General features: G+C 46.8%; 1 protein-coding gene across 2 annotated transcripts in view; it reads left to right on the top strand.

Moving 5' to 3' along the window:
* The first annotated feature begins 30 nt into the window (after nt 1–30).
* Nucleotides 31–13842, top strand: part of SCN8A (sodium voltage-gated channel alpha subunit 8) — a 35571-nt gene continuing 21759 nt past the window's right edge. The window contains exons 1-6 of one of the 2 annotated variants that reach the window (XM_006757066.2): nt 31–346; nt 3185–3655; nt 4193–4310; nt 5550–5704; nt 6640–6813; nt 12244–12366. In XM_006757066.2, coding sequence (XP_006757129.1) covers nt 32–346; nt 3185–3655; nt 4193–4310; nt 5550–5704; nt 6640–6813; nt 12244–12366 — 1356 coding nt within the window. In that variant the 5' untranslated portion in view covers nt 31. The remainder of the gene's footprint in view (nt 347–3184; nt 3656–4192; nt 4311–5549; nt 5705–6639; nt 6814–12243; nt 12367–13842) is intronic. The other variant, XM_006757067.2, reaches the window with a different exon arrangement.

Below are 13842 nucleotides of genomic sequence, written 5' to 3'. Positions count from 1 at the left end.
CAAATTTTCCAAATCCTGGCCCTCCCTGAACATGCTGATTAAGATTATTGGAAATTCAGTTGGTGCCCTGGGCAACCTGACCCTGGTGCTGGCCATCATTGTCTTCATCTTTGCTGTGGTGGGGATGCAGCTCTTTGGAAAGAGCTACAAAGAGTGTGTCTGCAAGATCAACCAGGACTGCGAACTCCCTCGGTGGCACATGCATGACTTTTTTCATTCCTTCCTCATTGTCTTTCGAGTGTTGTGCGGGGAGTGGATCGAGACCATGTGGGACTGCATGGAGGTGGCAGGCCAGGCCATGTGCCTCATCGTCTTCATGATGGTCATGGTCATTGGCAACTTGGTGGTTAGTACTAACTTGTACATCTTATCTTGGCCGACAAGTCCAGTCTGTTTCGACCTTCTAGTATCTTCCATGCCTGTGTTGGTTTTTATTCTTTCTTGGCCCAAGAACCCTAAGGTACAAATGAAGGAAAGGAGGCTGCTATTTACAGAGGCCTACTGAGTCATAAGCCCCACAACCTGCCCACATTTTTCATAATTATGGAAATAAACTCAGCAAAGTGACTTTTCTTAGACTCACATAGTTGATAAATGTTGGGGCTTGTGTTAGATCCTAGACTTCAAACTTTATACTTGTTCTACTCCAAAACTTTCTGTCTTCTACACCAGAATTTCTCAACTTTGACACTGTTGACATTTTGGGTTAGGTAATTCTTCGTTGTGGGACTGTCCTGTGTATTGTAGGATATTTAGCAGCATCCCTGGCCTCAATCCTTCACTGGCCAGTAGTGACCCTAACCCCAAGTTGTGACAACCAAAAATGTTTCCAGACATTGCCCCCTAGTTGGCAAAATTGCCCTACATTAAGAACCACTGACCTAAACTATCTTAGGGTTTTATTTAATTTGTAAAAATGACAAATTGCTTTCTTGCTTTACTTCAATCTCTCTGCCTGCTGTTTTCTGCCTCTGTACATAGAGCATTCACCAACAGGTTTTAACACCTTGTTTCTCAGAGTGTGGTCTGAGGACTAGCAACAGTGAGATCACTTAAGAGTGTGTGACAAATGCCGAACTTAGGCTCCACCCCAGAGCTACTGAATCAGAATCTGCATATTTCACAAGATCCCCAGATGATTGACATGCACACTAAAGTGCGTGGGAGCACCCATTTCTCAGATTAGGCCAAATCCCACTTGTAAGTGTAGAGCAAGGAGGACTGGAAGAAGGCACACTCAGAGGATCCCTTGTAAGCTCATCCATGTTAGTTTTCCCTGTTCTGCAATAGAGAAGCATTCCAGTAGAGGGTTCCTACTCACCAGCCTTAGATCCAGCTATAGCCACCCTCTTCTGTGATTTTTTTGTTTTAATCCCTCCCTTTCTCCATTCCTAACCACCATTCCCTCAGTCCTAATCCCTCTAGTTTTTCCACTCCTTCAGTGAACACAGCTATTACCCTATTACCTACTAGTGTGTAGTAAGGTCAGCAGTTACCAGCCCTGACTCACCCCACTTTCCCTAGTCCCCCATTCTCAGTTGTCTCAAGGACAGCTCTCCATGACTGTCTACAGATACCTGAGCACATGAGAAAGCCACCTATTTTTCTTCTGATGACACCTTCCCAGATTCCCCTTTGCTCAGTGCTTCTGCTCATCTAGTCTCTAGGAATCTGTAACTGTAAGTCTCTTCTGACCCTTTTCTCTCCGTTCCCAGTAAATGTTTGATGTCTTTCATACATCTTCCTTCCTTTTCTGTATTTACTTCTTTCTTCATAGTCTAAGATCTGCCCCTCCCTTTCCATTCCTGTAACCCAACCGGTGTTTCTAGAAGACCACCAACATCATAACCGTCCAAGTTTCACTCGTTAAAAAGGTCAAGTCCCAGGCCCTATACCAGATCCACTGGATCAGAACCTCTCAGGTGAGGCCAAGAAACTACGTAGTTTTAACAAACATCCCACCACAGGAGATTCTTGTGCATTCTAAGATTTGACATCACTATAGCCTAATCCAGACCCTTATCACCTCCTGCAAATATGTCTCATAACTCCTAGTTCCTAAGGAATGGCTTTCTCAATCTGTATAATAATCTGTGACTCCTTTGCTCAAGAACCAATAGTGGATCCAATTAAAATTCAAATCCCTCAGTTTGGCCTTCAGAGCCCTCTCCAGTTCACCCCCGCCCCCCCCCCATATTACCAACATGCTCCTTTTTAATTCTACAGATGGCCCAGATAATCCAGATATGTATATTTCATGTATTGTTTCCATCCCTCCCACTCTGTACATACTATTATCTCCACTTAAAATATATGCCTTACTCTTCAGAAGTGTGACAAATTAAGGGCCAAGTATAAATCAGGAAGTGAACACCTCTCCCACTTTTCAAAAGTAAGTTTTAATAAAAATAATTAACCTTAATGACCAATATAGTAAAATAGGAAATGAAAAGAGAGCGAAAGGAAGGAAGGAAGGGAGGAAGGAAGGAAGGAAGGAAGGAAGGAAGGAAGGAAGGAAAGATTGTATCCGGTGGCTTAACACTTAGATATACAACAGAACCATCACTGTCTTATAAAACTATTTTATTTTGATAAATGTTAGGAAAACAAAATTAATTTTTAAAATGAGATGACATGAAATGTATTTTAGTTCTACCTTCCTGATTTATTGTATTTATTGTATGAAAGTAGGGCTCTCCAAGCCTATTTTTTCTAACACGGGTCCTCCAAGGCACCTACTGCTCATGAGCATTTGGCATGTATGCACTCTTTCATGTTCCCCAATAATTCATATCTACATTTTTGGTTTTATTTTGGGGAGATTTTCTTCAAAAATGGATACAGACATTTCTTTTTCTGTTAATAAAAAAGGTAACCAGGGTGTATACACACACACACACACACACACACACACGCGCGCGCGCGCGCGCACACACACATATGTAAAACTATATAAGAACCAAGAAAAGAGGTGCTAAACTCCTTATATTACAACCAAAAATCAAACACAATGCTCACCTAGTAACGTGAGCGTTTAAAACACTATGTGGGCCAAGCAAAACACAACATAAATTCTTGAGTGTGTTACATAAATCCGTAGGCTTCCAGTTTCCTAGTTTAATGGACAGCTTACCTAATACTGTGCTACATTCACGCTCCCTTTTTCCTAATGCCACTGGTGCAGGTGCTGAACCTGTTCCTGGCCTTGCTCCTAAGCTCCTTCAGTGCAGACAATCTGGCAGCCACGGATGATGACGGGGAAATGAACAACCTGCAGATCTCAGTCATCCGTATCAAGAAGGGCGTGGCTTGGACCAAAGTGAAAGTGCACGCCTTCATGCAGGCCCACTTCAAGCAGCGCGAGGCCGATGAAGTGAAACCTCTGGACGAGATGTATGATAAGAAGGCCAACTGCATCGCCAACCACACCGGTGCAGACATCCACCGGAATGGTGACTTCCAGAAGAATGGCAATGGCACCACCAGCGGCATCGGCAGCAGCGTGGAGAAGTACATTATTGATGAGGACCACATGTCCTTCATCAACAATCCTAACCTAACCGTGCGGGTGCCCATTGCCGTAGGCGAGTCCGATTTTGAGAACGTCAACACAGAGGACGTTAGCAGCGAATCAGATCCTGACGGCAGCAAAGATGTAAGGTCCCAGCCTAGAAACCAACCTTGATCCTGTGTGAGAACAAACAGGGCTCTGTCAGCTCCAGATATTTGTTCAGCTATGGGCTTTGTAGAGAGAATCTGGAATAGCCAACTCACCCCCCGTTGCCATTCTAGGCCTTCCCTAGGTGACCTCGATTCCTGAGATGTTCCTGGATCTATCTCCCTGGCCCCTGGATCATCTAGGTCAGAGGCTGGAGTACACCCGCAAGTAGTTCCCTGCCATTAATCTGTGTGAGCAGAATCCCTGAGACCGGCCTATGGCCACATTTGTTTAGGGTGCATTACTAACATCTGTGAGTGCGTTCTAATGTTATATCCGTCCTGACAGGTTTGGAAGGCCCTGTGGTACTTGTTTGCCCATCATGAGTTGAATGATGGTGACTTTAGAGTAAGAACTGAGGAGAAAAATTATAGCTAGTACATCATCCACACCAAAGGTATAGAGTAGTCAGGGGAGTGGACATGTTGCTGCAGAGTCTCTTGATCTAGATCTCCCTTTTCCTTGCATATCTAGAAACTGGATGATACTAGCTCCTCTGAAGGAAGTACCATTGATATCAAGCCGGAAGTAGAAGAGGTCCCAGTGGAACAGCCTGAGGAATACTTGGACCCAGAAGCTTGCTTCACAGAAGGTGCGGGGCAAGGAGAGGGGTGGGGGCTTGGGGCACTTGCTGTTAATAGCGTCGCTAGGGATACTGGTTGGATGAGAGGGTGAGGACTCAGTGGCTCTCTTCAAGAACCTTGTTCCCCATCTCCTCATCTTGAGGGCAATTGATGCTGTTTTCCCTGCTCAAACTATTCTCTAACTTTTCTTTTTCTTTTTTGTGAATCCTCACCCAAAGATATTTTTCCCATTTTTCCATTCATTTTTAAAGAGAATAGAAACATTGATGTGAGAGAGACACATTGATTGGTTGCCTCATGCACATGCCTCAACCAGGGCCAGGGATCAAGCCTGCAATCGAGGTGCAGTCCCTTCACTGGAATGAAGTGACCCAATGCACTAACCACTGAGAAAAACTGGCCAGGTTCTTTTCTTTTCTTCTCCTTTCTTTCTTTCTTTCTTTCTTTCTTTCTTTCTTTCTTTCTTTCTTTCTTCCTTTCTTTCTTTCTTTCTTTCTTTCTTTCTTTCTTTCTTTCTTTTCTTTTCTTTTCTTTTCTTTCTTTCAATAAGAAACATGAATGATGAGAGAGAATCATTGATTGGCTGCCTCCTGCACATCCCACGCTGGGGATCAAGCTCGCAACCCGGGCATATGCCCTGACTGGAAATCAAATCATGACCTCCTGGTTCATAGGTTGATGCTCAACCACTGAGCCATACTGGTCAGGCAATCTTTTTATATATATTTTTATTCATTTTAGAGAGGGATGAAGAGAGGGAGATAGAAACATGACAAGAGAGACATCAATTGGCTGCCTCCTGCATGCCCCCCACTGGGGTTTGAGCCTACAACTCGCGCATGTACCCTGACTTGGAATTGAACCTGCAACCTGTGCATGGGACAGTGCTCAGTCAACCTAGCCACACTGGCCAGGGATCTAACTTTTCTTTGTCCACTTTCTCTTGGCATCAGTCCAGAAATTTCCGTTAGAAAGGCCTTTTCTGTCATGGCTCTGTCTGCCTCTTGACTACCCTTTTCTTTCCCTCACTTTATGGGACATCTTCCCAACTCCAGGGGGCCCTGGCAGCCTTGCAGCCGGGCCTCAGCCTGTGAGCCTCCTGATTTCTTAAATCAGATGATCTGATTCATCTGCTGTGCTCCCAGCTGTGTGGTGGGGCAGCATCTGGTGGGGCTGGGAGATAGAGTAGAGGGCAGGGCTGGGTGGGGCATGTTCACGGTCTGACCTGCCTCTCCCCCTGGTGCCAGGTTGTGTCCGGCGATTCAAGTGCTGCACTGTGAACATCGAAGAAGGCCTGGGCAAGTCCTGGTGGATCCTGCGGAAAACGTGCTTCCTCATTGTGGAGCACAATTGGTTTGAGACCTTCATCATCTTCATGATTCTGCTCAGCAGTGGCGCCCTGGTGAGGCCCGGGGAGAATATGATGAGGGACTGGCTGGGGAGGGTGTATAGGAACTAGTGGGAAAGACTGCATGGGGCCCAAGACCAGTTTCTCTGAGAACACTGATTGGCTGTGGACCCGAGGATAACGGTCTGTTGAAGTGCTTTGGCTGGTGCTTTGAGCCTTTGGGATTAGAATCCACATCCTGATCTTTAGACTCAGCATGATCACCCTCAGCCCTAAGGCCGCCTTTTCATCATGCTGCAACATGGACAAAATCTGAAAACATTGGGCTTGGTGAAAGAAGCGAGCCACAAAGGACCACATATTATTATTATTTTTTTTAAATATATCCCATTGACCCTTTACAGAGAGGAAGGGAGAGGGATAGAGAGCCAGAAACATCGATGAGCGAGAAACATCGATCAGCTGCCTCCTGCACGCCCCACACTGGGGATGTGCCCGCAGCCCAGGTACATGCCCTTGACTGGAATCAAACCTGGGACCCTTGAATCCGCAGGCCGACGCTCTATCCACTGAGCCAAACCGGTCAGGGCAAAGGACCACATATTATATGACTTTATTTATATGAAATGTCCAGAAGAGGCAGATCTGTAGAGGAAGGAAGTAGATGAGTGGTTGCCTAGGACTAAGGGGAGATACACTAGAAGGTGACCGCTAGAGGATGTGGGCTTTCTTTTAGGGATAATGAAAATATTCTAAAATTGGTGGTGGTGATGGATGTACAACTATGAGCATGCCAAAAGCTGTGGTACACTTTAAATAGCTGAATTGTATGGTATCGCTCAATAAAACTTAAAAAAAAATCACGTGTAGCAGGGGCGTGAAGTGGAAGAGACAGGAAGCTGGAGAGGCCAGCCCCAGTGGGAGGAGCTGTGGCAAGGGCGGTGCTTGTGTGCCCTTCGGCATGATGGGAGCTGCTGCCTCTCTTTCAGGCCTTCGAGGACATCTACATTGAGCAGAGGAGGACCATCCGGACCGTGCTGGAGTACGCCGACAAAGTCTTCACCTACATCTTCATCCTGGAGATGCTGCTCAAGTGGACAGCCTACGGTTTCGTCAAGTTCTTCACCAATGCCTGGTGCTGGCTGGACTTCCTCATTGTGGCTGTACGTGTCCTGCTTTCTACTTCCCACCCTTTCTAGCAGGAAAGCAAAAACAGGGAGTTTTCTTCTTTTCATGGCTGGAGCGGCCTGGGGCCCTGGGCATAAGGCAAGATGTAGATAGATGTAGGTCTGGGTAAGTTGTTTTCAGAGCCGTCAGATCTTCACTTTGGGAAGGGACTTCTGAATGCATCTGCTCCGGGGACTGACCAGCCAGCCAGCCAGCTCTGTACCCTGGCGGTTTGGCTTAGAAAATTCAGAGATTGGGAAAGGGAAGTGGAATCCTTGGTAGCAAAGCCCCTGTTTCTTAGGCTGGGAACAGGAAGGCGCTTGTCCCAAACAGCAGGATGTCCTCTTTCTGCTGCCAGGAGAGGGGTAAGGGAAGGAGGTGGGTGCTGCCGGGATGCAAGGAGAGGGGGGTCTGGGTAGACTCTCCTGCTGTCCGTTCCCGTGACGCTTCCATCCAGCTCAAGTCTTCAGACCAGACTCATCTGAGCCAGTCAGCTTCTCAGGGAGAGGGGAGCTCACACCCACATAAAGCCCCCTCTTCCCCACAGGGACGATCAAACTTAAGAAAATCCTTTTTTCCTTCAGGTTCCAAGACCATCTCCAAGGCTTGGCCATTACATCCCGAGTTATTTTTCAGGGTGGAGGCCGCTGCATCTGTAACTATTTCTCACCCCACCAGCACTTGTTTCTTGTTGGCTTTTCTAACTGTGGTGATTGTCTCTTATTCTGTGTAATAACTACAGCTTTTTCTCCCACCCAAATCAGCATTGGAGAGAAAGTGCTGAGAAGTGCCAGCAAGTAGAGCATTTGGAGGCTGAGTCGGTCCATTTAGAATATAGGTGTGTTGGCTGCATGGTGAGCTCTCTGTGGCGTGCTTCTGGGATCCAGGCTAGAGCAGCATGGGAACCTCTTCCTCGGATAACAGGCGCCCAGCACTCGGCAGCAGCAGTGATCTCTGCTCTGTAAATGCATCCCTTTCCCAACAAGGCCTGCAGCTTCCCCGGCTCATGACTCCTTCCAGGAGCTGTCCCTCTGCCTCAGTGAAGTGAGGAGGTCACTCTGCTCTTAAAGTGAGCCAAACAGGTGGTCCCGCAGAGGGTGCCAGCCGCGACCCTCCTACTTAGAGGTTTCAGCCCTCCCTTTAGCACCTGTTGATAGCACCTTGTGATAGAAGGGCCTCTGCCTCCCACAGACTGAGACTCGAGCTCTCAGAGTTAAGGGAGGGGCGTGGGAGAAGGCCAAGAGAACTGGGCCTGCTCTCTTTCTAGAGCACGGCACACTGAGAGTCAGGTGGCACACCTATGGGAGTCCAAGAAGCCCTTCCTCTTCTGGACCTTCCAAGAATTCAGACAGATATATCCACTCCCGCACTCCAACGGCCCTAGGGAAGCTGCGATTTGGAACAAATCTCTCCCACCATGACTTTTACTGCCTCCACTGCCCACCCTACCTTGAACCACTATCTTCCTCCTCTCGGGGTGAGCAACCCCAGAATTTGAGGATATCGATCAGGAATCTCACATCCCTCTGTACCCAAATAAGCTGCTAAAAGCATTAACAATTCTGCACATCATCATTTACTCAGCAAACATTTTTAATCACTTTTTATACTCAGTGTCAGGGAAGTAAGAGGCATGAGACAGGTATGTAGCCAACGAACAACAATCCGTAAGTCCCTCCAGCTTTGGGGAGTTGTTGTGTTCTCACGTTGCCATGAGGCCTGACAGTGGCTCCCGAGAACACCTCTACCAGTTATTAGTAAGCAAATACCATTCTCTGTGTGGGATTGTCCCAGGAGCCATAGGGGGTCTCAAGGGACGGGCAGGAGTGCTCCACCCCCTGGGGAGCTCACACTAGCTTGCAGGGCCACCGTGGCCTGATTCAGGCTGGTGGTGATCAGGCATTCTGGGACAAGGCTCTCCCAGGACCCCCCTTCTGTTCACATCTGTCAGGCAGAACAGTCCATTGAGTCTTTGCGCATCAAATGTTTATTGAGATCCACTATGTGCACAGCCTGCTGCCAGGTGTTGTGGGGGAAAATACAGAGAGTAGAATACGGGCACTTCTAAGGGCCTGAAAGATGAGGCACATACAGACAGCCGTAGCAGAAGCAGAGTGTGCTAAGTAGGGACAGCCCTGGTGTGAACCATGGCCGCACTGGTTGCCATTTTTGAGCTGTGGGTGGAGAATAAGGCTTAGACTGACAGCTGGAACTGTCAGAGTTTTCGCTGTCCTTTGAGGGAGGTATCTGGTGCCCTTGGCATGTTAGGTCACCCAGCAACGTAAACATTTTGGGGCCCAATTCAGCATCATTTCTTAGAGACTCTCTTCCTCCCAGGGTGTCATCCACCGGTGACTGACGTCCGAATCTCTTATTCATCACCGTGTTTGTTTCCCTAATGAATTTTCATTCTCCTGTTGCCCCTTTAAGCTACTTTGAGTACTTTTTAGAATCAGGAGGTAATCCAGATAACTTATAAAGTTAATTATCTGTATTGATAAGCATCTGAGTTCCCAAACAGAGACATTTTATTTTGCTCAGGTCCTTGGCCACACTGGAGATCTTCTCCTGTAGATGAGTTTTGTCATCTTTTCCCCAGAAAACATGGCCCCGTCATATCCACAGTTAGCCAGCACGCTGGCTCCAGGGATTGGAACTTTTCAGAGACCACTCACCTCATTTGGAATTCAGACTGCTGAAATGGTCTCTGTTTGAAACGTTCACATCATTTTGAAAAAGTCACCCAATGCCTTTCCCTTTTTTCCCCTGCCTCCAGCCATCGATAATCTGAATTTTGACTTCTCAACTCCTTTTTCAGGTTTGGTTCTTTCCTTAAAGCATACTTTGAGCAATGTTCTCACTATCTCCACTGAGAGTTTAACAGGGAGGCTGTTTAACAGAAAGTCCTCAGCTACTAAGGAATAACCCCGCTAGGATCCTTACTGTCTTCCTGGGGAGATCTTGGCCAGATTGATCAGTCAAGCGCAGATTATCTCTCAACAACGTTTAGCACCAACCTCTGGATTGGCATCTGTACCTCCTCCCCACTTTAGTCCTCTTTGTTGTCAGATAAATCATACTCACCACCACTCCCCCCAAAGAAGAGCTGGAGGTCTTCTCGCTTTGTATGGGGCTAATAGCCGCTGGAAGCTTGGCCTTCAGCAGTCTTTACCTGGCAGTTTCACAGGACAGAGCTGATAAGGGGTATTTAGAACTCAGGCACTTGACTGGGATGGGACAGCTTACCTTCAGACTTACCTATTAAGATCTTGCTAAGCCCAGCCGGTGTGGCTCAGTGGTTGAGCATCATCCTCCGTGAACAAGGAGGTCACGGTTCGATTCCCCATCAGGGCACATGCCTGGGTTTCCGGCTCGATCCCCAGTAGGGGGCATGCAGGAGCAGCCAATCAATGATTCTCATCATTGAGGTTTCTATCTCTCTCCCTATTATTTAAATGTGTTTAAGAGTTGACTGTAATTGGCAATGGCGGGCAAAAGACACCTCCATGTCTTATCGACCATGGTAGATGGAAGGAAAATGATTGGTTGTTGCTAGTGTGCTCTAGATAAGGCTTTGAGGCCCTTGTCTTAGGCAGAAATTCAACCCTGAATATGTACCTTTTAAAGAACATGAGTAGCCTAATAGGGCAGCATTTAATTCCGGATTTGTTTTGGACACTACCTAGGAATCCAGAGAAGATTCCTGTATTGGTGGATTATGAGTACTTGCATAGGTAAAGGTTTACAACCCTTTTTTAAATGGAAACTTTTAAGGCTCCCCATCCTTGACCCTCACTTGGTCATTAACCTCCTTCTACCCCCTGCCAGTACTGCTGCTCAATTATAAATATCTTCATTTAAAAACAACAACACAGTTTGGTGCAGTTCAGAGATGCAGAATTAAATCCCTAAGATAGAGATGAGAAGCAACAAATGAAACTAAGCTATGAGTTGTTTATTTTTCTCCTCTAAATTTGCTTTAAAATACCAACTCAGGCTAAGCAGACCTGTAACCAGAGGGAATTTAAGAATTGTTAATGGTGGAACATCTTAACCTATCCCAGAACAAGGGAAAGACTGCTCTAAGAAACCCAGAGCCCAGCCATTCAAGGATTTGAGCAACTAAAGGTGTTTCAGATCTCAGGTCGGGCCCAGCTGTAAGTGTAGGCACTTAGTACCCAGTGTTAAAGGATCATAATGGTAACTGCTCCGAGGACTTTGCAAGAGCAGGAAAACATTCAACCATGACTCTAGGCCTGGGGGCCTGCCGACTGCTCCTGAGTATGCCAGTATGTTCAGCTTTGGCTTGTTCAGATGCCTACAATCCTCTACTGGGATGCCTATAACCCAGCCTGCCAGTGCGGGAGGGCATCTGTCTGTGGAAGAAAGAGCCCTGGCCTGGGAACCAGAAGTGTGGTCTTCATCCTAGCTTCAGGGCTGCTGACGTGATCCCGGGCAAACTCTTGTGTCTTGGGCATATGGGTCTCAGTTTCCTCATCTATAAAATAAAATTTTAAAAATTCTTCCAAGGATCTGGCCAGCTGTTATTTTAATGATGAGGAACTAGAAGACTGGCCTGGAAAGGACAGACCTGAGGCCAGGTTGCTGTGGACTGTTCTGGGGATTATAGGGAAAAGTATGGATGCAGTTGTGCAGACCCACCCATGTCCTCATGGCCAGGGAGGAGTCAGGGGTATAGTTAAAAGATGGAAGGATTGTTATAGTTAAAAATGAGAAATAGAAGAATTATACTTAAGCGAGTTCTCAGAGACTCAAAATTTTGTCAAGAAGTTTCTTCATCTGGTTCTTTTCTCCGTGGGAACTGGAAAGTCAGCTGTGGTACTTATGAACGTTGCCTTTGTTCGTGTAGTGACTCATCAAATTCCTCAACAAATGGTTTCTTGTCACCCAGGAGTAAGAGAGCTTGTCCTTGTTGGAAGTCCCTGGTGAAAGCTGAGGAGGGGGCGGCCTGTGTGGAGTGTGTGTATTTATCTGTATTCTTTTCCATAGGTACCATTAAATTTGTCTGGCTTAATTTAATGGGAACTTCTGGGACCTGCAGAGACTGTAAAGGGCGAGGGTAAGGTTTTTGTCATCTGTTCAGGCTCCTCTTCTTCCAATGGAACTTCCTCATTCTCTCCCGCTCCCTTCAACCTCTTCCCTTTCCCAACTTGTACGTCTGTCTACCGCCCGCTCTCGATTTTCTCTTTCCTTTGTGTTTTTCCTTCTGCCTCTCAACCACCTTTCCTTCCAGGTCGTTTGAGCCCAAGTTGAAGTAGGCAGCTGGTGTTACCCACTTCCTCTACCTGGGGGGCCCACCCTGTCTGATCAGTGTTAGGGGCTTTGTTCTAACACTCTGGAACCTCTGTTTTCTTTTTCTTTTTGTTGTGTTTCCTTTTTTGTTTTTCTCTTCTGTTTCCGTGTAGGTCTCTTTAGTCAGCCTTGTAGCTAATGCCCTGGGCTACTCGGAACTAGGTGCCATAAAGTCCCTTAGGACCCTAAGAGCTTTGAGACCCTTAAGAGCCTTATCACGATTTGAAGGGATGAGGGTAAGATACTAAGAGCCGCTGATCCTTCTGCATGCCAATGGAACTGTTTAAGCATGCTAGAACTGATCACATGGTGGAAAGATCATTCAAACCCCAACTCTGTGATGCAGCTGCTCTTTGATCCTCCACTCTCTCCCCCGCACCTGCCCCGTGCGAGGAGAGTTGCATTAAGCTGCCTCATCACATTAATAAAGGCCCCACCCCCCAACAACATGCCATCGCAGAACATGTTAACATTGGCTATTCTCATTTGGCCTGGCTTACCTGTAGCACTTGGGGGCAGCTTTCTGGGCTGTTGACTTAATAGGGAGAATCACCAGGTGCAAAGAAGGGGAATTGTAACCCAGAGACCCCCCTGAAAAGCAGAGGCTGCAGGTAGGGAGATCCTGTGTAGGGCCATCAGCCAGGTGGGGACTGTGACCTTGGAGTCACTCAGCAAGCAGCCGAGAAGGAGCTCGAAGACATGCTGGCAGACCTGAAAAGGGGACGGAGCGGAATTTGGCACGGCCCTGGGGAAAGAAATGCTTTTCTTTGTATTGTGATTCCTCTTATTGCACCTTGTTGTTCTCAGCCCAGTCCCATAAGGACTGGCAGCCTCTGTCTGATAGCAAAGCTTTCCTCCTCACCCCCTCCCCCTCTGCCCACGCTCTGTGGTCCCCTGTCCTAACCCTGTCAAAGGAGCAACCAGGTACGATGCCACACGATTATCAGCGAGTTCTCCTTCAATTTCTTGACACCTGCTATTCCTGCTTTGGTGACACTCCACCCAAATCCAAAAGGTGCAAGGTGCTGTCACCCTAACAATTTAGAAATAAGGCTCCCTCTTTAGGTGCCTTTTTGCTGTTTCTCTTGATTAAAAAAAAAAAAAAGTGTGTGTTTATGTACACATGTGCACATACACACATACACACTGAAAAGTCAATTTCCTAAAACCAAGTGGGCAACAGGCTTTTGGTGGTAACGGTTGTCCTGTGGTGATCAGAGAGGTCTGTTGTACTTAATGAGACCAAGAAACCTCATTGCCATTCAGATGTTGAATACATGCAGGAGAGCAAACCAGAGGATGTGTTTTTCAATGTGCAAATGTCAGGATGTAGGAATGACTATTCAACAGTTGCAGTAGCCCGCACACGAAGCCAGGCTAATTGGAGAAACTAGACACTCGACCGTGCTGCTTCATTCATTCCTCATCTGTGTCCCTGGCCACTAACTACTCTATGATGACACCCATGGTTGTATGGAAAGATGAAAATTTCACTGGCGCTTGGGGATTTTATTATTTTAGTTTATTCACACAAATGCTTATTGCAACAAATTTGTGTTTCTTTCTGTAGCACAGTCACAGTTTGGTTTACTAAATACCAGCTTTCTGCAACCACCCAAAGCCATCTGCAGTAAGGCCAGTCCCCAGCAGCGTAAATCTATTTTAACTTGAAAAGCAAAACAAAACTCGGGATTCTTAGTCTTTCCCCCGGA

This window comes from Myotis davidii, unplaced genomic scaffold, assembly GCF_000327345.1.
Source record: "Myotis davidii unplaced genomic scaffold, ASM32734v1 scaffold233, whole genome shotgun sequence".
Classification (NCBI taxonomy): Eukaryota; Metazoa; Chordata; class Mammalia; order Chiroptera; family Vespertilionidae; genus Myotis; species Myotis davidii.
Note: the sequence above shows the minus strand (reverse complement) of the source record. Positions and strands in the feature narration are given on the sequence as shown.